Source organism: Heterodontus francisci, chromosome 49, assembly GCF_036365525.1.
Source record: "Heterodontus francisci isolate sHetFra1 chromosome 49, sHetFra1.hap1, whole genome shotgun sequence".
Classification (NCBI taxonomy): Eukaryota; Metazoa; Chordata; class Chondrichthyes; order Heterodontiformes; family Heterodontidae; genus Heterodontus; species Heterodontus francisci.
The window spans coordinates 1,873,793-1,900,154 of NC_090419.1; the positions used below are offsets into that span (position 1 = coordinate 1,873,793).

General features: G+C 44.8%; 1 protein-coding gene across 1 annotated transcript in view; it reads right to left on the bottom strand.

Moving 5' to 3' along the window:
• Window positions 1-4,138, bottom strand: part of LOC137358325 (probable G-protein coupled receptor 139) — a 39,071-nt gene extending 34,933 nt beyond the window's left edge. The window contains exon 1 of the mRNA XM_068024270.1: window positions 3,913-4,138. Coding sequence (XP_067880371.1) covers window positions 3,913-4,138 — 226 coding nt within the window. The remainder of the gene's footprint in view (window positions 1-3,912) is intronic.
• Between the last annotated feature and the right edge of the window lie 22,224 nt (window positions 4,139-26,362).

The following is a 26,362-nucleotide window of genomic DNA, read 5'->3' on the forward strand; positions in this document are numbered from 1 at the left end:
CACACAACTTCCCACTACTATCCTTGATTGGCCCTGTTCTAACTCTTATCATTCGTTTATTCCTGATATACCGATAGAAAGCCTTAGGGTTTTCTTTGATCCTATCCGCCAATGACTTCTCGTGTCCTCTCCTTGCTCTTCTTAGCCCTCCCTTTAGATCCTTCCTGGCTAGCTTGTAACTCTCAAGCGCCCTAACTGAGCCTTCACGTCTCATCCTAACATAAGCCGCCCTCTTCCTCTTGACAAGCGCTTCAACTTCTTGAGTAAACCACGGCTCCCTTGCTCGACAACTTCCTCCCTGCCTGACAGGTACATACTTATCAAGGGCACGCATTAGCTGCTCCTTGAATAAGCTCCACATTTCGTTTGTGCCCATCCCCTGCAGTTTCCTTCCCCATCCTACACATCCTAAATCTTGCCTAATCGCGTCATAATTTCCTTTCCCCCAGCTATAATTCTTGCCCTGCGGTATATACCTGTCCCTGCCCATCGCTAAGGTAAACCTAACCGAATTGTGATCACTATCGCCAAAGTGCTCACCTACATCTAAATCGAACACCTGGCCGGGTTCATTACCCAGTACCAAATCCAATGTGGCATCGCCCCTGGTTGGCCTGTCCACATACTGTGTCAGAAAACCCTCCTGCACACACTGGACAAAAACAGACCCATCTAAAGTACTCGAACTATAGTATTTCCAGTCAATATTTGGAAAGTTAAAGTCCCCCATAACCACTACCCTGTTACTCTCGCTCCTGTCGAGAATCATCTTCGCTATCCTTTCCTCTACATCTCTGGAACTATTCGGAGGTCTATAGAAAACTCCCAACAGGGTGACCTCTCCTCTCCTGTTTCTAACCTCGGCCCATACTACCTCAGTAGACGAGTCCTCAAACGTCCTTTCTGCCGCTGTAATACTTTCCTTGATTAACAATGCCACACCCCCCTCTTTTACCCTCTTCTCTGTTCTTTCTGAAACATCTAAATCCCGGAACCTGCAACATCCATTCCTGCCCCTGCTCTACCCATGTCTCCGAAATGGCCACAACATCAGGATCCCAGGTACCAACCCATGCTGCAAGCTCACCCACCTTATTCCGGATGCTCCTGGCGTTGAAGTAGACACACTTTAAACCAAGTTCTTGCTTGCCAGTGCCCTCTTGCGTCCCTGTAACCTTATCCCCTACCTCACTACTCTCAACAGCCTGTACACTGGCACTGCAATTTAGGTTCCCATTCCCCTGCTGATTTAGTTTAAACCCCCCCCGAAGAGCACTAACAAATCTCCCCCCCAGGATATTGGTACCCCTCTGGTTCAGGTGAAGACCATCCTGTTTGTAGAGGTCCCACCTACCCCAGAAAGAGCCCCAATTATCCAGGAAACCAAAACCCTCCCTCCTACACCATCCCTGCAGCCACGTGTTCAACTCCTCTCTCTCCCTATTCCTCTCTTCGCTAGCACGTGGCACAGGCAACAACCCAAAGATAACAACTCTGGTTGTTCTCGCTCTAAGCTTCCACCCTAGCTCCCTGAATTTCTGCCTTAAATCCCCATCTCTCTTCCTACCTATGTCGTTGGTGCCTATGTGGACCACGACTTGGGGGTGCTCCCCCTCCCCCTTAAGGATCCCAAAAACACGATCGGAGACATCACGTACCCTGGCACCTGGGAGGCAACACACCAACCGTGAGTCTCTCTCGTTCCCACAGAACCTCCTATCTGTTCCCCTAACTATGGAGTCCCCAATGACTAATGCTCTGCTCCTCTTCCCTTTTCCCTTCTGAGCAACAGGGACAGACTCTGTGCCAGAGACCTGCACCCCATTGCTTACCCCTGGTAAGTCGTCCCCCCCAACAGTATCCAAAACGGTATACCTGTTGTTGAGGGAAACGGCCACAGGGGATCCCTGCACTGCCTGCTGGTTCCCTTTCCTTCCTCTGACGGTAACCCATCTACCTACTTCTTTTACCTGAGGTGTGACTGCCTCCCTATAACTCCTGTCAATAATCCCCTCCGCCTCCCGAATGATCCGAAGTTCATCCAGCTCCAGCTCCAGTTCCCTAACGCGGTCTGCGAGGAGCTGGAGTTGGGTGCACTTTCCGCAGATGCAGTCAGCAGGGACACTCTTGGCGACCCCTACCTCCCACATTCTGCAGGAGGAACATACAACTGCCTTTACCTCCATTCCCACTATTCTAGATTCCCAATAAATCTACTGAAAAACCAAACGAAAAAAAAAGTCAAAACTTGTTCGCTTAGCAATCCGACGGACTGAACTTTTTAAATAAAAAGCTTACCTTATCAACACACTAGAGTCCTTTTTTTGGTTAGAGGAGGAGGGTGGGTGGGAGACACTACACGTGTAGTGTCTCGGGTACTGCCACTGCCCAAATAAATAGTTTTCCCCTACCCAGCAGTCCCCGGTCCTCCGAAACAAAAAAGGGATTAACTTGTAACTTACTGAAATTGACCGCTCAGCTGAAAGTCCGCTCCGCACCCCGTTCTATCAAGGCTGCTCCTCGCAAAAGACAAAGATTTTAAAACTGCCCAAATAAATAGTTTTCCCCTACCCAGCAGTCCCCGGTCCTCCGAAACAAAAAAGGGATTAACTTGTAACTTACTGAAATTGACCGCTCAGCTGTAAGTCCGCTCCGCACCCCGTTCTATCAAGGCTGCTCCTCGCAAAAGACAAAGATTTTAAAACTGCCCAAATAAATAGTTTTCCCCTACCCAGCAGTCCCCGGTCCTCCGAAACAAAAAAGGGATTAACTTGTAACTTACTGAAATTGACCGCTCAGCTGAAAGTCCGCTCCGCACCCCGTTCTATCAAGGCTGCTCCTCGCAAAAGACAAAGATTTTAAAACTGCCCAAATAAATAGTTTTCCCCTACCCAGCAGTCCCCGGTCCTCCGAAACAAAAAAGGGATTAACTTGTAACTTACTGAAATTGACCGCTCAGCTGAAAGTCCGCTCCGCACCCCGTTCTATCAAGGCTGCTCCTCGCAAAAGACAAAGATTTTAAAACTGCCCAAATAAATAGTTTTCCCCTACCCAGCAGTCCCCGGTCCTCCGAAACAAAAAAGGGATTAACTTGTAACTTACTGAAATTGACCGCTCAGCTGAAAGTCCGCTCCGCACCCCGTTCTATCAAGGCTGCTCCTCGCAAAAGGGCGCTAGCTATGAAGAGAGGTTGAGTAGATTCTGATTATTGTCATTAGAAAGACGGAGGTTGAGGGAGGACCTGATTGAGGTGTACAAAAGCATGAGAGGAAAAGACAGGGTGGATAGCAAGAAGCTTTTTCCCAGAGTGGGGGATTCAATTACAAGGGGTCACGAGTTCAAAGTGAGAGGGGAAAAGTTTAGGGGGGATATGCGTGGAAAGTTCTTTACACAGAGGGTGGTGGGTGTCTGGAACGCGTTGCCAGCGGAGGTGTTAGACGCGGGCATGATAGCATCTTTTAAGATGTATCTAGACAGATGCATGAATGGGCAGGAAGCAAAGAGATACAGACCCTTTGAAAATAGGCGACAGGGTTATGCAGAGGATCTGGATCGGCGCTGGCTTGGAGGGCCGAAGGGCCTGTTCCTGTGCTGTAATTTTCTTTGTTCTTTGTTCTTTGTTGTGATGGGGAACGAAAATCATGGCTTCCATTTTGCCGATGTTTAAACATCAAAAGCAGCACTGCATTGAATCTTGGTCTGCACATGTGACAGCATACATACCACAGACACCAGCAGCAGCAAAAATAAGGAAAAGTAAATCAAATCAGTTTGTAGAGTTAATAGCTGGGTACAGAGACTAACCAGCACAAACAACAATAGCAACAGCAAAGAGGGCAGAATAAATGGCAGTACAATAATGCTGTTAGAATGCACGGTTTACAGAATTAATCGCTGAACAGCCAGACTTACCAGGAACACCAAGAATAGCGAGTATTGGATAGTAAAAGTATTGAATCACATAAAGAGCGCAATAAATTCGCCATGCTACTGTTATCCAATCATAATCTGCAATAAGTGCCTGAAACGAAGAAGATAAACCCTTCCCCATTGTTACAACCTCCCAATCAATTGTTCTCAAATTCTGACCCGTTTTTGTAACATTCCAATCTATTGCTCTCAGATTCTGATCGATCATCTCCTTCTCTCTGCAGCCGCAGATCCCTGTTAGTGCCGGGGCTGATACTCCCGCTGACACTAGGTGTTAATAGCTTAGCATTTTGAAGGACGTGCACTATTAATAGAAGAAGAAAACCCTCCAGAGGAAACCCTCACAAATACAGTCCATGGAGACTAACACCAATTCCAAGCACTGAAAGAAAACAGGCTCAGTTAACCCATTTCGATCCAACACTTTTTGAAGGACAATAAAGAATATGCTTTACTCGATCAGGATGGGATGTCTGTGGGTTGCTGGTGGAAAGATATGTGGAAAAATCAGAAGCACTGGCCAGAATTGTTCAATCCTACTTTGACATGGCAATGGTGACAGTGTACTGGTGGTTACAAATGTCACACCCTGTCTGAAAAAGGACAAATGGGTAACCCTGTAATTTACAGGTCATTCATTCTAACGTCGGTGAAACGTTCGAGAGATGTTTCGATTCTATAATCTGGGACAAATTTTTTGTGGCTTGGGGGAAAAAAAGCAAAACATGAGTTTGTAAATGACAAGCTGCCTGGATATGTTAATTCTAAATCATCCCTGATCATAGAACATAGAACATAGAACATTACAGCGCAGTACAGGCCCTTCGGCCCTCGATGTTGCGCCGACCTGTGAAACCATCTGACCTACACTATTCCATTTTCATCCATATGTCTATCCAATGACCACTTAAATGCCCTTAAAGTTGGAGAGTCTATGACTGTTGCAGGCAGGGCGTTCCACGCCCCTACCACTCTCTGAGTAAAGAAACTACCTCTGACATCTGTCCTATATCTATCACCCCTCAACTTAAAGCTATGTCCCCTCGTGTTTGCTATCACCATCCGAGGAAAAAGACTCTCACGATCCACCCTATCTAACCCTCTGATAATCTTATATGTCTCTATTAAGTCAACTCTCCTCCTCCTTCTCTCGAACGAAAACAACCTCAAGTCCCTCAGCCTTTCCTCGTAAGACCTTCCCTCCATACCACGCAACATCCTAGTAAATCTCCTCTGCACCCTTTCCAAAGCTTCCACATCCTTCCTATAATGCGGTGACCAGAACTGCACGCAATACTCCAGATGCGGCTGCACCAGAGTTTTGTACAGCTGCAGCATGACCTCGTGGCTCCGAAACTCGATCCCCCTACTAATAAAAGCTAACACACCATATGCCTTCTTAACAGCCCTATTAACCTGGGTGGCAACTTTCAGGGATTTAAGGACACCAAGATCCCTCTGCTCATCTACACTACCAAGAATCTTCCCATTAGCCCAGTCCTCTGCATTCCTGTTACTCCTTCCAAAGTGAATCACCTCACACTTTTCCGCATTAAACACCATTTGCCATCACTCAGCTCAGCTCTGCAGCCTATCTATGTACCTCTGTAACCTACAACATCCTTTGGCACTATCCACAACTCCACCGACCTTCGTGTCATCCGCAAATTTACTAACCCACCCTTCTACACCCTCATCCAGATCTTTTATAAAAATGACAAAGAGCAGTGGCCCCAAAACAGATCCTTGCGGTACACCACTAGTAACTAAACTCCAGGATGAACATTTGCCATCAACCACCACCCTCTGTCTTCTTTCAGCTAGCCAATTTCTGATCCAAAGCACTAATTCACCTTCAATCCCATAATTCCGTATTTTCTGCAATAGCCTACCGTGGGGAACCTTATCAAACGCCTTACTGAAATCCATATACACCACATCCACGGCTTTACCCTCATCCACCTGTTTGGTCACCTTCTCAAAAAACTCAATAAGGTTTGTGAGGCACGACCTACCCTTCACAAAACCGTGCTGACTATCGCTAATGAACTTATTCTTTTCAAGATGATTATAAATCCTGTCTCTTATAACCTTTTCCAACATTTTACCCACAACCGAAGTAAGGCTCACAGGTCTATAATTACCAGGGCTGTCTCTACTCCCCTTCTTGAACAAGGGGACAACATTTGCTATCCTCCAGTCTTCCGGCACTATTCCTGTCGACAATGACGACATAAAGATCAAGGACAAAGGCTCTGCAATCTCCTCCCTGGCTTCCCAGAGAATCCTAGGATAAATCCCATCTGGCTCAGGGGACTTATCTATTTTCACACTTTCCAAAATTGCTAACACCTCCTCCTTGTGAACCTCAATCCCATCTAGCCTAGTAGTCTGTATCTCAGTATTCTCCTCGACAACATTTTCTTTCTCCACTGTAAATACTGACGGAAAATATTCATTTAACGCTTCCCCATCTCCTCTGATTCCACATGCACACTCCCACTACTATCCTTGTTTTGGCCCTAATCTAACTCTAGTCATTCTTTTATTCCTGATATACCTATAGAAAGCTTTAGGGTTTTTGTTGATCCTATCTGCGAAGAAGTGTGAAGGATACACTTGGCAGGAAGAATGAGGAGAGGCAACAGAATTAAATGATACAATGTTAACAGAGGTGCAGGCACATGTACACAAGTCTTTGAATGTGAGAAGACACGTTGCTAAGCTTGTTAAAATGCATATAGGATATTTGGTTTTATACATAGAGGCAGTGAATGAAAACGCAAGAAAACTACGCGACAACTTGATGAAGTATTGATTAGGTCTCAGCTGAACAGTTGTGAGTTATTCTGGACATTACATGTTAGAAAGGATGTCAAAGCCTTGCAGAGGGTACAGGGGAAATTTACTGGAATAATGGTATGGCTGGGTGATTTCAGCTATGTGGAAGATTGAAGAAGCTGGGATTGCACTCCTTAGAGCAAATACTGTCAAGGGGACATTTAATATCCGCGTTCAAAATGATGTGGAATTTTAACAGAGTAAGGATAAACTATTTCCACTGGAACCAGGGTCGGAAACAGGATTTCAAATACTTGGCAAAAGAACAAGAGGGAATAAAAAGATAACTTTTTATATATACAGTGATTTATTACAATCTGGAATGCACCGTCTGAAGACATGAATGAATCAATTCACAAGTAAGTTTCAAAAGGGAACTGGATGAATACTGGCGGAGGTCGAGAGATGATTTGCAGATGTATGGGAAAAGAATAGGCAATAAGAACAAAATATAAAGCTCTTTAAAAAATGGAAAAGGCACGATAGACTAAATGAATTGTTTCCATGCTGCGTGATTCTCCGATTCGGTAGTAAAACAAGCCATTGATTCATTATTTCATGTTTACAATTGGTGTCCGGCAGTTTTTGAGCCAGTGGCTCATTGTTACTTGCACTCGAATAAAGGTAACAGCAGAACATCAAACACAAAGGGCCATTGAGGCCAACTAAGTTGACGGAATGTTTATCAGAGTACGTTGTCGGATTATGGCAGACTCATCGACAGAATTGCGGCTGCCTGCAACGAATTTGCCCCAATCATCAGCCTGAAGAAAACAAACATCATGACACAGGACGTCAGAAATGCTCCATCCATCAATATCGGCTACCACGCTCTGGAAGTGGTTCAAGAGTTCACCTACATAGGCTCAACTATCACCAGTAACCTGTCTCTTGATGCAGAAATCAACATGCACATTGAAAAGGCGTCCACTGCTGCATCCAGACTAGCCAAGAGAGAAAATGGCACACTTTGACATGGAACACAAAAGTCTGTGTGTATCAAGCCTGTGTCCTCAGTACCTTGCCCTATGACAGCGAGGTCTGGACAACGTATGTCACCCAAGAGCGACGTCTCAATTCATTCCATCTTCGCTGCCTCAGAGAATCCTTGGCATCAGGTGGCATGACCGTATCGCCAACGCAGAAGTCCTCGAGGGGGCCAACAACACCAGCATATACACCCTACCGAGCCAACGGCGTTTGAGATGTTTTGGCCATGTGAGGTGGATGGAAGATGGCAGGAGCCCCAAGGACACATTGTACAGCGAGCTCGTCACTGTTATCGACCCACCAGCCGTCCATGCCTCCGCTTTAAAGACGCCTGCAAACGTGACATGAAGTCCTGCGACATTGATAACAAGTCGTGGGAGTCAGTTGCCAGTGATCGTCAGAAAGGCGGGACTAAAGTGCGGCGAGTCAAACAGACTTAGCTGTTGGCAGGAAAAAAGACAGAAGCGCAAGGAGAGAGCCAACTGCTCAACAGCCCCGTCAACCAATTTTATCTGCAACACCTGTGGAAGAGCCTGTCACTCTAGGTTTGGCCTGTATAGCCACTCCAGGCGCTGTTCCACAAACTACTGACTGCCTCCAGGCGCTTACACATTGTCTTTCGAGACAAGGAGGCCAAAGAAGAAGATGTCCTGCTCTTATCACAGTCCAAGCCTGGTTTCAATCAGTTAAATACAAACTCAATGATTTTATTTATATTCTGTTCCATATACATTTGTTCTCAGGATATGGGTGACACTGACAAGACTGGCATAACTTTTCTATCCCTGGTTTCCATGATGAAATGTTGGGCCTTCAACTTGAACCACTGCAGTCGTTTAGTGAAGATGCTCCCACAATACTATACAGATAGTATTTCTGACTTTTGGCCCAGTGACCATGAAGGAACGGTGATATATTTCCACATCTAGATGCAAGCAAGAGCTTGGTTTAAAATATGTCTACTTCAACGCCAGGAGCATCCGGAATAAGGTGGGTGAGCTTGCAGCATGGGTTGGTACCTGGGATCTCGATGTTGTGGCCATTTTAGAGACATGGGTAGAGCAGGGACAGGAATGGATGTTGCGGGTTCCGGGATTTAAATGTTTCACTAAGAACAGAGAAGATGGTAAAAGAGGGGGGGGGGGGGGGGTGTGGCATTGTTAATCAAGGAAAGTATTCCAGCGGCAGAAAGGACATTTGAGGACTCGTCTACTGAGGTAGTATGGGCCGAGGTTAGAAACAGCAGAGGAGAGGTCACCCTGTTGGGAGTTTTCTATAGACCTCCAAATAGTTCCAGAGATGTAGAGGAAAGGATAACAAAGATGATTCTTGACAGGAGCGAGAGTAACAGGGTAGTGGTTATGGGGGACTTTAACTTTCCAAATATTGACTGGAAATACTATAGTTCGAGTACTTTAGATGGGTCTGTTTTTGTCCAGTGTGTGCAGGAGGGTTTTCTGACACAGTATGCAGACAGGCCAACCAGGGGCGATGCCACATTGGATTTGGTACTGGGTAATGAACCCGGCCAGGTGTTAGATTTAGAAGTTGGTGAGCACTTTGGTGATAGTGATCACAATTCGGTTAGGTTGACCTTAGCGATGGGCAGGGACAGGCATATACAGCAGGGCAAGAATTATAGCTGGGGGAAAGGAAATTATGATGCGATTAGGCAAGATTTAGGATGCGTAGGATGGGGAAGGAAACTGCAGGGGATGGGCACAATCGAAATGTGGAGCTTATTCAAGGAGCAGCTACTGCGTGTCCTTGTAAAGTATGTACTTAAGGCAGGGAGGAAGTTGTCGAGCGAGGGAGCCGTGGTTTACTAAAGAAGTTGAAGAGCTTGTCAAGAGGAAGAAGAAGGCTTATGTTAGGATGAGACGTGAAGGCTCAGTTAGGGCGCTTGAGAGTTACAAGCTAGCCAGGAAGGATCTAAAGGGAGAGATAAGAAGAGCAAGGAGAGGACACGAGAAGTCATTGGCGGATAGGATCAAAGAAAACCCTAAGGCTTTCTATCGGTATATCAGGAATAAACGAATGATAAGAGTTAGAACAGGGCCAATCAAGGATAGTAGTGGGAAGTTGTGTGTGGAATCAGAGGAGATAGAGCAAGCGTTAAATGAATATTTTTCGTCAGTATTTACAGTGGAGAAAGAAAATGTTGTCGAGGAGAATACTGAGATACAGACGACTAGGCTCGATGGGATTGAGGTTCACAAGGAGGAGGTGTTAGCAATTTTGGAAAGTGTGAAAATAGATACGTCCCCTGGGCCAGATGGGATTTATCCTAGGATTCTCTGGGAAGCCAGGGAGGAGATTGCAGAGCCTTTGTCCTTGATTTTTATGTCGTCATTGTCGACAGGGATAGTGCCGGAAGACTGGAGGATAGCAAATGTTGTCCCCTAGTTCAAGAAGGGGAGTAGAGACAGCCCTGGTAATTATAGACCTGTGAGCCTTACTTCGGTTGTGGGTAAAATGTTGGAAAAGGTTATAAGAGACAGGATTTATAATCATCTTGAAAAGAATAAGTTCATTAGCGATAGTCAGCACGGTTTTGTGAAGGGTAGGTCGTGACTCACAAACCTTATTGAGTTTTTTGAGAAGGTGACCAAACAGGTGGATGAGGGTAAAGCCGTGGATGTGGTCTATATGGACTTCAGTAAGGCGTTTGATAAAGTTCCCCACGGTAGGCTATTGCAGGAAATACAGAAGTATGTGATTGAAGGTGAATTAGTGCTTTGGATCAGAAATTGGCTAGCTGAAAGAAGACAGAGGGTGGTGGTTGATGGTAAATGTTCATCCTGGAGTATAGTTTCTAGTGTTGTACCGCAAGGATCTGTTTTGGGGCCACTGCTGTTTGTCATTTTTATAAATGACCTGGATGAGGGTGTAGAAGGGTGGGTTAGTAAATTTGCAGATGACACGAAGGTCGGTGGAGTTGTGGATAGTGCCGAAGGATGTTGTAGGTTACAAAGGGACATAGATAGGCTGCAGAGCTGGGCTGATAGATGGCAAATGGAGTTTAATGCGGAAAAGTGTGAGGTGATTCACTTCGGAAGGAGTAACAGGATTGCAGAATACTGGGCTAATGGGAAGATTCTTGGTAGTGTAGATGAGCAGAGAGATCTTGGTGTCCAGGTACATAAATCCCTGAAAGTTGCCACCCAGGTTAATAGAGCTGTTAAGAAGGCATATGGTTTGTTAGCTTTTATTAGTAGGGGGATCGAGTTTCGGAGCCACGAGGTCATGCTGCAGCTGTACAGAACTCTGGTGCAGCCGCACCTGGAGTATTGCGTGTAGTTCTGGTCACCGCATTATAGGAAGGATGTGGATGCTTTCGAAAAGGTGCAGAGGAGTCTTACTAGGATGTTGCCTGGTATAGGCTGAGGGACTTGAGGTTGTTTTCGTTAGAGAGAAGGAGGAGAAGAGGTGACTTAATAGAGACAGAAAAGATAATCAGAGGGTTGGATAGGGTGGATAGTGAGAGCCCTTTTCCTCGGATGGTGATGGCAAACACGAGGAGACATAGCTTTAAGTTGAGGGGTGATAGATATAGGACAGATGTCAGAGATAGTTTCTTTCCACAGAGAGTAGTAGGGGCGTGGAATGCCCTGCCTGCAACAGTAGTGGACTCGCCAACTTTAAGGGCATTTAAGTGTTAATTGGATAGATATATGGATGAAAATGGAATAGTGTAGGTCAGATGGTTTCACAGGTCGGCGCAACATCGAAGGCTGAAGGGACTGTACTGCGCTGTAATGTTCTATGTTCTATGTATTGGTGATGGTGTTTTGCATCAGAGTCCAAGCTGATTTCTACCTCCTCCCCTATGTCTTCTGTTCCCTTTGTGCCATTTGTATGGAAACAAAATGCCACGTTGGGGTTAAAAGTACTTAGGGTAAAATAATAAACATAAACAACTTAACAATTGCCATTTTGAGGACGCAGTTTCGTCACTGGAAAATGTTTAATGAGTTGGGCCTGAACACGAGGATAAGAATTTTAAAATTGAGGAATTACCAGACCAGAAGCCAAAAAAGCTCAGGAGGAACAGGGCTGAAGGGTGAACAGGACTTACTGTGATGTAGGATGTGAGCAGCAGAGTTTTAGATTAGCTGAAGATTATGGAGGGGACAAGCTGGGAGGCAATAGATAAGTAGATTGTATTAGTCGAGTGTGGAGCTAACAATGGAATGAATGAGAGAATTAGCAGCAGAGGAGCTGAGGCAGAGACAGAGATGGACAAAGACTCCGAGGGAGGCAGTCTGGGTGATGGCGTTGGAAGATGAGCTCAGAGCCCAATAGGAAGCCTAGGATTTGAACAGGCTGGTTCAGTCTCAGACACTGGCCGGAGAGTGGGATGGAGTCAGTGCATTGGGCCAGTTAAGGGAGGTCATGATGACAAATGGTAGTGACTGCTCCCTTCATTATATGGAAGCAAATAAGCACTGAAAAATGAAGAAAATACCCAAGGAAAAAGACCAAAGCGACAGACGGAAACAGAAAGTGTTTTATAATAACAGAACTGGCCAAGACAAACCACTGTCACAGAGTTTAATGCCTAGAAATTCTACGCATGGGGAATTGCAACCATCTTAGTTAAATCTGTTCCCAGGGCAGTTACAGCACGTGATTGGTACAGAGTAAACCACCCTCCACACTGTCCCCATGAAACACACCCAGGAAAGCTAAAGCACGGGGTTAGATACTGAGCAAAGCTCACTCGACAATGTCCCATCAAACAGGGCGGCACAGTGGCGCAGTGGTTAGCACTGCAGCCTCACAGCTCCAGTGAGCCGGGTTCAATTCTGGGTACCGCCTGTGTGGAGTTTGCAAGTTCTCCTTGTGTCTGCGTGGGTTTCGTCTACGTGATCCGGTTTCCTCCCACATGCCAAAGATTTGCAGGTTGGTAGGTTAATTGGCCATTATAAATTGCCCCTAGTATGGGTAGGTGGTCGGGAAATATAGGGACAGGTAGGGATGTGGTAGGAATATGGAATTAGTGTAGGATTAGTATAAATGGGTGGTTGATGGTCGGCACAGACTCGGTGGGCCGAAGGGCCTGTTTCAGTGCTGTATCTCTAAACTGAGCGAAACTCAACTCCCAGGACAGGTACAGCACTGTGGTTGGCTGCTGGCTAATTGGAGGTGCTGCGTGCAACAACGAGGTGCAACTGACTGTTGCTGTGTCCAGAGGCTGGAGGCTGCATGCGCTGTGACTGCTGCAAGAGGGAGAGACTGAGATTGAAACTTTTTGGGGGTCTGTGGATTTTTACCACAAGGGAGAGGGCTGGAGGGTGCTCCGAAGGGAATAGTTTGGGAAGCGCTGCTCCAGAACAGTCAATGTAATCCTGTAGATTTCCCTCTCTCCATCTCTTGCTGCAACTTGTTCCCTGCACCTTCCTCCTTGTTCCTAGTTCTGTTTCTTCACATCTTTAAAACCCTATCTCTGTATCTCTCAACATCCTTTCTATCTCTGCCTCTCTCTAGAGTCACACAGGTTTCCATTGTCACTCTCTTTCTGCGACTCTCTGCGTCTTTATCTGTCTCTCTCTCAGTCAATTTCTTCACTCACTCACTCACTCACTTCCAAATCCCTGAATCTTTCCATCTCTGCTCCCCATTTCCTGCAAGATTATCACTGCATTTTCTCCCCCGCTGTCCTGGGACAGCCCTCTCTATTCTGTGAACGCATCTTACTTTGTATCTCTGCCCCTCCACTTCTTTCTGTCTCTGCATCTCTCTTTGTAAGGGATCTTTCTCAATATCTACATCTCTTTGTATCTCTCTCTCTCTCTCTGCCCTTCTCGGTATTTCTGACCCTCTGTTCTCAGTTTCTCTCTCACTGGTTTTGGACTCCCTGCATCTCATTCTCCATCTCCCTTTCCATTTATTTCTCTCTCTCTCTCTCTGTTCTGTCCTAATCTGTTTTCTGTGTCTATGTGCCTCTGTCTGGGGGTGGATTTGAACTCGCTGCCTTGGTGTTTTTACAGGGCGATTGTGAACCGGGATCCTGCTTTCCATCTCTGCCCAGTTTTGCTCTCATTGAGATAAAAACAGGGGCGAGATGCTGAACGGACAGCTGATTCACAACCACCCTCCTCCCCTCTACCCTGGTTTGCACCATTGGCACCAAGTCCGAGTCCAGCCCAGTGTTTCTTTGCCTCTCTGTGTATCTGCTCCCCGACTGTCTCTGCCTGTCTCCTTGTGGCCCAATGGGGGAAGGGACAGATCAGTCATGATCTAACATGGGGTGGGACAGGATCAAAGGGCTGAATGGGATATTTAGATGGGAGACTGTTCCCGGGGGGTATTTAGAGGGGGAGGTCTGTTCCCGGGGGGGTATTTAGAGGGGGAGGTCTGTTCCCGGGGGGTATTTAGCGGGGGAGGTCTGTTCCCGGGGGGTATTTAGAGGGGGAGTCTGTTCCTGGGGGGGTATTTAGAGGGGGAGGTCTGTTCCCGGGGTATTTTTGGAGGGGGAAGGTCTGTTCCCGGGGGGCATTTAGAGGGGGGAGGTCTGTTCCCGGGGGGTATTTAGAGGGTGGGGGGGTGGGGGGAGGTCTGTTCCCGGGGTATTTTTAGATGGGGGTCTGTTCCCGGGGGCGGGTACTTAGAGTGGGGGGTGGGGGAAGTTTGTTATCGGTGGGTATTTAGAGGGGGGAGTCTGTTCCCGGGGGGGGGGGGGGGTGGAATTTAGAGGGGGGGGAAACTGAGAAAAAGAGGGAGAGAGAGAAAAACAGAGAAAAAGAGAAAGAGAAACAGAGAAAAAGGAAGAGAGAGAAAAACAGAGAAAAAGAAAAAAACAGAAAAAGAGAGAGAGGAAAAAAACAGAGAGAGAGAGAGGAAAAAAACAGAGAGAGAGAGAGGAAAAAACAGAGAGAGAGAGAGGAAAAACAGAGAGAGAGAGGAAAGAGCAGAGAGAGAGAGAGAGAGAGGAAAAAGCAGTGAGAGAGAGAGAGAGAAAACAGAGAGAGAGAAAAAAACAGAGAGAGAGAGAGAGAAAACAGAGAGAGAGAGAGAAAAAACAGAGATAGAGAGAAAAAACAAAGAGAGAAGAAAAAAGAGAAAAAGAGAGAGAGAAGAAAAAAAGAGAAAAAGAGAGAAAAAAACAAAGAAAAAGAGAGAAAAACACACAAAAAGAGAGAGAGAGAAACACAAAGAGAGAGAGAGAGAGAAAAACACACAAAGAGAGAGAGAAAAACACACAAAGAGAGAGAGAGAAAAACACACAAAGAGAGAGTGAGAGAAAAACAGAGAAAAAGAGAGAGAAAAACAGAGAAAAAGAAAAGAACAGAAAAAGAGAGAGAGAAAAACACAGAGAGAGAGAGAGAAAAAAAAAAGAAGAGAGAGAAAAAACAAAGAAAAATCGAGAGAAATAAACAAACAAAAAGAGAGAGAGAGAAAAACAGAGAGAGAGAGAGAGAGAAATACACAAAGAGAGAGAAAGAAAAACAGAGAAAAAGGGAGAGAGAAAAAAACAGAGATAAAGGGAGAGAGAAAAAATCAGAGAAAAAGAAAAAACAGAAAAAGAGAGAGAAAAAACAGAGAGAAAAAAAACAGAGAAAAAGAGGGAGAAAAAAAGAGAAAAAGAGAGAAAAAAACAGAGAGAGAGAGAGAAAAACACACAGAGAGATTGAGATTGAGTCAGCAGGAGGGAGAAAGGCAGAGAGAGACAATAAAGATGTGATACTCACCATCCCACACGGTCTGCCTCCATCGTTGGACTCTAACACGTTCCCTCCATCAGCTCGTCCATGGGCAAAAGATCCTGGAGAGGGAGATTGGGGTGGGAATTGGAGAAAGGGTCAGGACTGGGACAGAGAATGGGGGATTCAGACTGGACTCTCTCTCTCTCACACACACACACTGTAATCAGCTTGCAATTCACCTGGACACAGAAACTCATCTTCACAAACCTGCCACATGGAAAGAAAGAATGGAGGCTGATGTTGTCCTAATATATCCCAGAACCTGTCACTCAAAACAGACAGTCCACCCAAAATACAGCTCACCCAATCAGCTCCCAGCTTCCTCTATCTGGACACTGCCTCCCAGGTATGGGACAGTCCAAGGTGAGTCTCTGTGTAAGCAGGGAGTGGGGGAGAGAGGGATATTCCAGCCATATCCCAAATGGACCAGATTCCGAAATGGAGAGATTCAGTGAGAGACAGATTCATTGAGAGAGATTCAGTGAGAGAGAGATTGAGTGAGAGAGAGATTGAGTGAGAGAGAGATTGAGTGAGAGAGTTTGATTGAGAGAGAGATTCAGTGAGGGAGAGATTCAGCGCGAGAGAGATGGAGTGAGAGAGACTGAGTGAGAGAGAGATTGAGTGAGAGATTGAGTGAGAGAGAGATTCAGTGAGAGATTGAGTGAGAGAGAGATTGAGTGAGAGAGAGATGGAGTGAGAGAGAGATTGAGTGAGAGAGAGATTGAGTGAGAGAGATTCAGTGAGAGAGAGATTCAGTGAGAGAGAGATTGAGTGAGAGATAGATTCAGTGAGAGAGAGATTCAGTGAGAGAGAGATTCAGTGAGAGAGAGATTGATTGAGAGAAAGATTGAGTGAGAGAGAGATTCAGCACGAGAGAGATGGAGTGAGAGAGACTGAGTGAGAGAGAGATTGAGTGAGAGAGAGATTCAGTGAGAGAGAGATTCAGTGAGAGAGATTCAGTGAGAGAGGGATAGAGTGAGGGAGAGATTCAGTAAGAGAGTGATTGAGTGAGGGAGAGATTCAGTGAGAGAGAGAGATTGATTGAGAGAGAGTTTGAGTGAGAGAGAGATTCAGCACGAGAGAGATGGAGTGAGAGAGACTGAGTGAGAGAGAGATTGAGTGAGAGAGAGATTGAGTGAGAGAGAGATTGAGTGAGAGAGATTCAGTGAGAGAGAGATAGAGTGAGAGAGATTGAGTGAGAGAGAGATTGAGTGAGAGAGAGATTGAGTGAGAGAGAGATTGAGTGAGAGAGAGATTCAGTGAGAGAGAGATAGAGTGAGAGAGATTGAGTGAGAGAGAGATTGAGTGAGAGAGAGATTGAGTGAGAGAGAGATTCAGTGAGAGAGAGAGATTCAGTGAGAGAGAGATTGATTGAGAGAGAGATTGAGTGAGAGAGAGATTGAGTGAGAGAGATTGAGTGAGAGAGAGATTCAGTGAGAGATTCAGTGAGAGAGATTCAGTGAGAGAGAGATTCAGTGAGAGAGAGATTCAGTGAGAGAGACTGAGTGAGAGAGACTGAGTCAGAAGGAGGGAGAAAGGCAGAGTGTGACAGTAAAGATGTGATACTCACCATCCCACACTGTCTGCGTTCCATCGTTGGACTCTAACACCTTCCCTCCATCAGCTCATCCATGGGGAAAAGATCCTGGACAGGGACACTGGAGTGGGATTTGGAGATAAGCGTCAGGACTGGGACAGAGAGAGTGGGGGATTCAGACTGGACTCTCTCTCACACACACACTGTAATCAGTGCCAATTCACCTGGGCACAGAGACAGCGAAACTGAGACACAGAAACTCACTTTCACAAACTAGTCGCAAGGAAAGAATGAATAGAGGCTGATGTTGTCCTAATATATCCCAGAACCTGTCACTCAAAACAGACAGTCCACCCCAAATTCAGCTAATCCAACCAGCTCTCAGCTTCCTCCATCTGGGCACTTCCTCCCAGGTATGGAACAGTCCAAGGTGAGTCTCTGTGTAAACAGGGAATGGGGGAAGAGGATATTCCAGCCATATCCCAAATGGACCATTCCAGACAGAAACCTGTCTGTCTGTCTCTCTCTCTCCCTCCCACAAAATCCTCATTAACAGAGCAGAAAAGCTGCTGTAATTTAAAACCTGGAGGGGTCGGTTTGGATAATGACCATTTAACACTCATTGTATTAAATGTCTTTCACTATTCATCTCCAGTTTACAGAAAGTTCAGAAAATGACTCATTGCAGTTACCTTGAAATTGTGACAAAGAGTTTTTGCTGGAGAGGCCGGTTTGACTGCAGTATAAATAAGCAGTTTTTATTCAGATTTTCACTTCCACTGTGTGACAAAGACTGAAACTAGAGCCAGGTTAATGATGCAACCAAGAGAACTTTTATAACCAGTGACATTTCACACAACAATTCTTACCCATATTTACAGTTATATTAGTCAATGATTCTTTGCACTGTATTTGATGCTGCTGTATTTATGTATTAGCCTGTAATCAATCGAAAGAAACAAAGCTGGGAAATGGCCATTTATCACAAATGGTGTTAAAGATCTTCCAATTTTCACCTCCAGTTTATATAAAGTTCAGCAATAACGACCTCTACATTCTGACAAAGAGTTTTTACTGCTGCAATAAAGTGTCACTTGCTTCCATTTGCTTCCAGACTGTTTCTATCCTCTGTTCTCCTGGGGGATTCAGAGAGATTTTTGTTCATCGCTTGTCCAAATTCAGGAGGTTCGAGCTCCTCTGCAGCTGCTGTCCTGCAGAAATTAATTGCATTAAAAATCTTTCCTTCGTTTTGGAGACATGAGGAGAGACTGTTTACACTAGCAGAGGGGTGAAACAAATAGGCAGGGAGTTGTTCTGGTCTGGAATTCAATGTCTGACAGGTTTCTGAAAGCAGATTAAATATTAATTATCAGAAAACAATTGGAGTAAAATTTCAACTACTCTTAGTTATAGTAGAGAAGATACCAGCATCGAAAGAGAAGTGTGTGAGAGAGAGAGATGTCATAACGTAGGTGGTCAAGAACTCAACACAACTTATATGGAGAGTTTTTATTTATAAATGAATGAGTTTTATTTGATCCTGTTGTTTTATTTATACATTACCTTTAATCATTCAATATAACTTTCCAAACAGGAATGAGTTTCATTTTATAAGTGTTCACATAGTAGAAAAATAGCCATTTTCCAACAGTTGCATTAAATTATTTTATTCAGCGTCTCAAGTTTTCAATAAAGTAAATTCTTCAGACTTGTGGAAACTTTCAAACTCAGCAAGGGAATCTCCCATCAGTAATGGCTCAGCATCTCCATCGGCTGGTGTCACCATCTCACTGCAGTTAATGTCCCTCTCTCACCATCTCCAAATGCTGGTGTCTCTGTCTCACTGCAGTTACTGTCTCCCCTCTCACCATCCCCATCTGCTAGTGTCCCTGTCTCACTGCAGTTAATGTCCCTCTCTCACCATCTCCAAATGCTGGTGTCTCTGTCTCACTGCAGTTACTGTCTCCCCTCTCACCATCCCCATCTGCTGGTGTCCCTGTCTCACTGCAGTTACTGTCTCCCCTCTCACCATCCCCATCTGCTGGTGTCCCTGTCTCACTGCAGTTACTGTCTCCCTTTCTCACCATCTCCATCTGCTGGTGCCCCTGCCTCACTGCAGTTACTGCCCCACTCTCACCACCTCACAATCACTGCGATTTGCAGCTTTGTCCACTGGCGGCGTTTGTTGACAAAGCAACCACTAGGTGGCGCTGCACTGGCACATGCGCAAACGTATCCTGTTCCAGTTAAAGTCAGGGTCTGCCGACGCTCAGGCAGCTGCCAGGACTAAAGATGGCGCCGGTCAAATAATCACAAAGGTGGGTGGAGGGTGGGAGGTGGAGCTGGGGGTCTGGGGGGGTGGCGGGGAGGAGGGGGAATGGGATTTAGTTCCAGTGTTTGAAACCCTTCAGCTCTTTCTATGATTTCACTAATTTAACAATGAGATTGAGAGGGTATTTCACCCCCTTCTTCAGCTCCTGTCTGAATTTAGTCTGGGTCACAATGTAAATACATGTGTTGGTGCAGGAACTGAGAATCTGCAGCATCTGTGATGTTTGACCTGTGATAAAGAGAGGGTCAGTGTAGGAGGAATAATAATAATTATCTGTAATTCGAGTATAAATGATAAACACAACCTGGGTCACCCATAACAGGATAAAACTGCCCGATATACTGAAGAGTAAAATAATTGATTTTCTGCGATTCTCCATCTCTGGGTCCTTGTGATTCTCTGCATTGCTGTGGCGCCGGAATCCCCTGCGGACTTTACTGGAGAATAAAATCCGCCTGACAGTCAGAACATTGAGCAGCAAAATCAGAAAGACCAGGACACAAGGGGTTAAAATGAGGTCAGTCAATTCAAATGCCTTCCATATGGGGAAGTAAAGAAATTCAGTTTATTAACACAATCCATGGGAACATTATAAATAATGTATTGTTGTTCCTGTGTAAAGTACCAGGGGAGAGACTCTAAACAGCCCAGCACACTCACTGTTCCCACAACCACAGCCGCCCTTTTCTCACTGCAATATTTTGTTTTCAGCTTCTCACAACAAATGGCCACAAATCGATCAAAGGTGAAAGTGACTGTGAGCCAGACAGAAACAATTGTGGATGCACAAAGCAGAAGGAAAATGAGAGAACACACAGGAGTAATGTTCAGGAATGAATATGGGAAATAAATTCCAACAATCCAGTTCAATATGGGATCAGTGATAACGACCAGGAGATCAGACACTGCCATTCCCACCAGGTAGACACTGATACATTTGGAGAGACCGCACTTTCCTCGGGACAGGGTCACAATCGCCACCAAGTTAACTGGAAGAGAGAGAGAAAAGGAAGCAGAGAAATTACTGATCAGACCTGGAGACAAAGCAGCAGTTTGACAGGATCTGGGCTGAAATTTCCAGCTTTGTTGCTGCATCGAGCAGTGAAAACTGATTCATTGACCTGGGCAGTGTTTTGTCACAGTGAAATGTTTGAAAACACAATTATTAATAATGAATTGGGAAATTGATGCAGAAAGTGAATGAAGTCAGCACCTGATCTACTGGAAGTACTGAGTGAGGATGCAGTGTCAGTGGGGGAATGAGAAGGAGATTTACAGAGATGGAATCCAATGGGTTAACTGGGGATGTGTCTCCAGACTGTTGGTTGGGAAGGGTTGGGGAGAGCGGGATGTGTAGCTGGTTTGTTGCTCTGGGTTCAGGGAACAGACAGGGACTGTTCCCACATGGGAAAATGCTGAAAACTGCAGCGCTGAGTCTGATTAACAGCCATGATCTAGAATGGTGGAGCAGGCGAGAAGGGCTGAATGGCCACCTCCTGCTCCTATGTTCCTGTATTCCTATCAGGTTGGACAAGGCAGCTGGAGGTGGAGCCAGTGAGTGAGATTGGGAGGGAGAGAAGGAAAAGGACATGTTGAAGCAGGAGGGGAGACTGGAGCAGATGGTTTGGGAAAGTGGATAAACTGAAGCAATGGATGAGGAGACTGAGGATTCAATACAGTGAGAGGAGAGGCTGAGATTCACAGGGAGAGACTGCAGCAGAGTGTTAGAGGAAATCTAATCTATAGATCCCAGGAATACAACTCAATTCATACATTCAAACAATAATCCCTGTGGTTATTGGTGTTGGAGAACAGTTCATTGTTAATACAATATAGTCAATATATTTCGTTTGTACAGGCAATTAAATATAAATTTAAATATATTTCTGATATTAGCCTCGCTCATTATTGAATTCAGCAGTCACAGAGATTTTAAAGTGCAGTATTTAAATAATGAATTACCATCAGTGAAGAACTGATTCTATTCAGTTCATTCAGTAACTAAGTAAGGAATAGGAACATTCCACAAAACAAAATGAGGACCTGACAGAAATCAACACAGAGGATCAAGTCCAACAGGAAAATGAACACAATCTGACAACAGACAACTTCAACTCACAGTTTCTCTCACAAAATTGTTCTGGACATTCCAGCACTTCATGACAGTGAATTATTTACACTGCTGCTTCTTTCTCTTTCTCTTTACTTCTGCTAATCTCTTTCCCTCTGTTTCATTCTCCCTGCTCCTTTTCTCCTTCCCTATCTCTCTGGAGTACTCACACCCTGTAAATTGTTACTTAATGCTGCTTTTCACATATGATTTATTCCTAACATTCTGCGTCTGTGTTCTGTTCACCAGCCCCAGGTTCAATGATTCTATTCTCAGAGTCAGTTTATTCAATGGTGAAACCTCTGTGAATAATTTAATGTTTCTACAGAACACTCAAGTCTCAACCTGTTCACCTACACTCTTCACTTCATCTACAATACATGGAGTAAGCAGGATCGAAAGCTACTTCCAGACAAACCTCTCAATCATTGAAATTCCTTCTCCTGGAATTATAAAGTAATCTGTTATAATGTGGGATTGTTTCATTAATAAAACACCAACATCAGCGCTGCAGCTGATAAATGGAAAGACTCTTGATACCAACTGATAAAGTGAAAACCAGTAAAACATCACATCAATACTTTCTATTTTACAATGTAGTCCAGTGACAGTGAAGTTTCACAGTGAAGCAGAGAAGGAGAAGTGAAAGTGTCAGCAGCAAACTCAGTTCAGTAGCCAGACCTCTGAACCAGCGTCAGACACATACAGAATGAAACAATATTTGATAACAGTGATAATCAATAAATACATTGAAATCACAGTTAAACTGGGCCATGTTATTGGGGAGGGAGTATTTTGTTCTGTCCCCTTGTAACACTGAGACCGTGAGATGTCTCATTATCAATCACTGAAAAAAAATCATAAAAATATTCCAGGATTGGTTAGATCCACATCACGAAAATATTAAAAAGTCCTAATGGTCTGATTATAGATCCTAACTGAAACATCTCATTCCAATACATTCAATACACAGAATAATCCAATAACAAAGCCACAGTTACTTAAAACAATACCATTAAATACATAACACAACTCCTACAAGAATGAAAGAGTAGACAATAAGGAGATTCCATCAGTAAATTGCTGGAAAAGAACAGGCGGCTGTGCAACACACACAGAGGGAAATAATACCCAGTACAGCAGCACAGTTAACATCGATTTAGACCATTAACAGCTGAGATACTGGCTTACCAGCAACTCCAATTGCTGCAAGTACAGGATAGTAAATGTCTTCTATCTGATGCATTACTGGATATCCCATTTCTGTGAGAAGCAGAGATTTCTATTAGCCTGGAATCCACAGCTCCAGTAGGCACTCTGAGCTGATCCATTCCAATGGGTCCTGATTTATACAGGGGATAAGTCTCCACAGACACGGTTATCCCCCTGATCATTGCTATTAGTTACACTCTCCTGAACAAACACATTACATCAGCAGCTTTGACTCTGATGTAAATAATGTGGTGGATAAAACACAATCATTTCAATGTCAATGACATTTTCTGAGTAAGACCTCTCTCGGGAATAAACCTGAAATCTATACTCATACTGGACGGATGCTTCAATTGTGAGAGGCGTCATTTACATTTTCCATATTATTGTATTGACCATGTTTACTCCTGGCTTTTCATGTTGTGTAACTGATCTGTCTGCAGTGGACACTGAATCCAGGGACAAAAGCAATCCCGTTTCACTCTGTTCCTGCCTTTTCCCAGTTAAAATGTGAAATTTGAGTCTCTGATTCGGGACCATGTTCAGGGTTACAGCCCAGAACATACTGTGAGTGATATTACGGGACAGACACTGTACGCATCCATTTGGGAGGCAGTTGGGTAGTGATAATATCACTGGTCACGTAATCAAGAGGCCCAACCAGATGGCCTGGGGACAGGGGTTCAAATCCCACCACGGCAGCTGTACAAAACAGAGGGAGCTCCCTTTCTATGTATAAGGTAGAGGGAGATCCACCTCTCCGGACAAAGTGGAGGGAGCTCCCTCGCTATGTAAAAGTGGAGTGAGCTCCATCTTTATTTATAAAGTGGGAGGAGCACCCTCTCCATTTATAAAGTTGGGGGCGATGAAGGAAGGAGGAGAGAGGGAAACGGAAACAAATGGGGAAATGGAGAGACAGGGACAAAGTGGAAGACAGTGAGAGACAGAAGAGGTAGCGAAATGAGACCTTGACGGAACCCCAGTAACAATCCCCATTGTCTGCCCAGTCCGGTATTTGGGGTTTAATGTAAGGGTTTTAGGGATGAGTGTTAGATGAGTGTTTGATATTTTCAAACTGCATTGACATTCCCAACAAAAGCAAGAGTCAAAGATTCAAAATTAACCAAACAAATGGCTCAAAGCATTGCTGTCCATGTATAGAGGGACAGAGAGATGGAGGGAGTGAGACACAGACGGACAGAGACACAGAAAGAGTGGGACAGAGAAAGGGAGAGAGAGAGAGACAGAGCTAGCATGATAGAGAAAAAAAGGAGAAACAGAGACAGAGGGAGAAAGACAGAAAGGGAGGCAGGCAGATGCAGAGGGAGAGAGACAGGGAGAAAGCGAGGGAGACAGATACAGAGGGAGAGAGACAGATGCAGAGGAAGAAAGGGACAGAGAGAGAGAGAGGGAGGGAGACAAACAGAGGGAGAAACAGAGACAGAAGGAGAGACAGACAGAGAGAGAGGGAGTGCGAGATTATAGGAAAAACTTTACATCTAATAATGTTGAAAAAAGATAGAATTAAAAAGTAAAACTGGCTGTGTATAAGAACTAATTTTGAAAGGAATGATCAGGAGTTTAGTGTGAGTGTTTTGGGGGCAAGTGTTGGATCAGTGATTGATATTTTCAAACTGAAGTGACATTTAATATTATTGAAAAAAATAGTATTAAACACTGACAAACTTTAGAAGCAGGGGAAATGGGATACAGTGTGTGAGGGGACTTTGACAGAATCTCAGTAACAATCCCCATTATCTGCACAGTCCTGTATTGGGGGTTTAGTGTGAGAGTTTAGGGGGCGAGTGTTGATCAGTGTATTGTATTTTCAAACTGCAGTGACGTTCCAAGCAAGGGCAAGATTTACAGGTTCAATATTAACCAAGAAATGAATAAAAACATTTCTGTCCAAGGAGAGAGAGATGGTGTTAGAGACAGAGTCATGGAAAGAGGCAGAGAAAGAGGGAGAGGACGAGGGAGAGAGAGAGAGAGAGAGAAAGATGGGAAGAAACAGACATGAGAGGGAGAGACAGAGAGAGGATGAGACAAGTTGTAACAATCATTAACAATCCTCATTATCTGCCCAGTCCTCTTTTTGGAGGTTAGTGTGATTGTTTTAGCGGTGAATGTTGGATCAGTGTTTCATATTTACAAACTACAGTGACATTCCCAACAAGACTGTTAAAGTATATAAGAGCAGGGAGGTTATGCTGGAAGTGTATAACTCATTGCTTAAGCACCATAATGAGACCTCCCAGGGCAGGTACAGTGTGAGTTTATATACAGAGTAAAGCAGTGGATTTAGAGCAGGAGGGAGAGACGGGCAGAAAGAGTGAGGAGATACGGGGAGGCAGGCAGATTGTAGGAGAAACTTTACATCTAACCACGTTAAAAAAATAAATATTTCAAAATTTAAATGGATTGCGCACTGAAAATACTGTCCACACAACAACTAAAGTCACACACCATCCTAACTTGAAACTATATCACCGTTCCTTCACTGTCACTGTTCAAAATCCTGGATCTCCCTTCCTAACAGCACTGTGGGTGTACCTACCCCACATGGACTGCAGCGGTTCAAGAAGGAGGCTCAACACCACCTTCTCAAGGGCAATTAGGCATGGGCAATAAATGCTGGCCTGGCCAGTAACCCACACATCCAACAAATAAATACGGCTAATAAAAAGTTGACACCGAGTCACTTAAGGAGCTATTAGACGAGACGAACAAAAAATTGGTCAAAGAGGTCGGTTTGAGGGAGCGTCTTCAAAGAGGAAAGAGAGTTAGTGAGACGGAGAGGTTTAGGAAAGGAATTCCAGAGTTAGGGCCTTGGCAACTTGAAGGCACGGCCACTAATGTTGGAACAATTCAAATTGGGGACGTTCAAGAGGCCAGAATTAGAGGATCACAGATATTGGTGGATTGTGGAGCTGGAGGAGATTGCGGAGATGGGGAGGGGTCACTTGTGGAAGAGAGTTCCAAACTTCTACCACCCTTTGTATATAGAAGTGTTTATAAATTTCATCTTTGAAAGGGCTTTCGATTAATTTTTGATTTTTAGACAGTCCCCCTGGTCCAAGACTGCCCCCATCGTATACTCACAGGGCAGGTACGCACAGGGTTAGATACAGAGTAAAGATCCATCTACCAATGCCAGACTCACTGTTCCTCTGTCTCTTTCTCCTCATCTCTCACTGCCTGCAACACCCTTTCTCTGCCTCTCTTTCTCCCTCTTCCCATCCTGAGAGCAAGAGGGAGAGATTGAGAAAGTGTGCAGAGGGAGATAGAGAGAGAAAATGGAGAGATAGACTTGGAAAGTGAGTAACAGAGAGAAGAAATAGGGTTTCAGAGAGTAGAAGAGATGGGAAGAGAGAGATAGAGATGGAGAGAGATTACCAGCAAGAGAGTTTACCAGAGATTACCTCTCTCTCAGTCCCCGTCACTCCTTTCCAATTTGTTACCATCTCCATCTATCTTTCTCCCTCTACCCCGATGTTTCACACTCCATGCCTCTCGCTCGTATGTCTGTGTATACTTCAGTGAAGGATTACATCAAAATATTATGTTTTACATTTGCTCTTTCAATCTAACTGAACAATCTCTCAGATTGTGAACAGAGGGGCCTTGGAGTGAGGGTAGCAGGGAAAATCCAGGTAATTATAGACCGGTGAGCCTGACGTCAGTGGTAGGGAAGCTGCTGG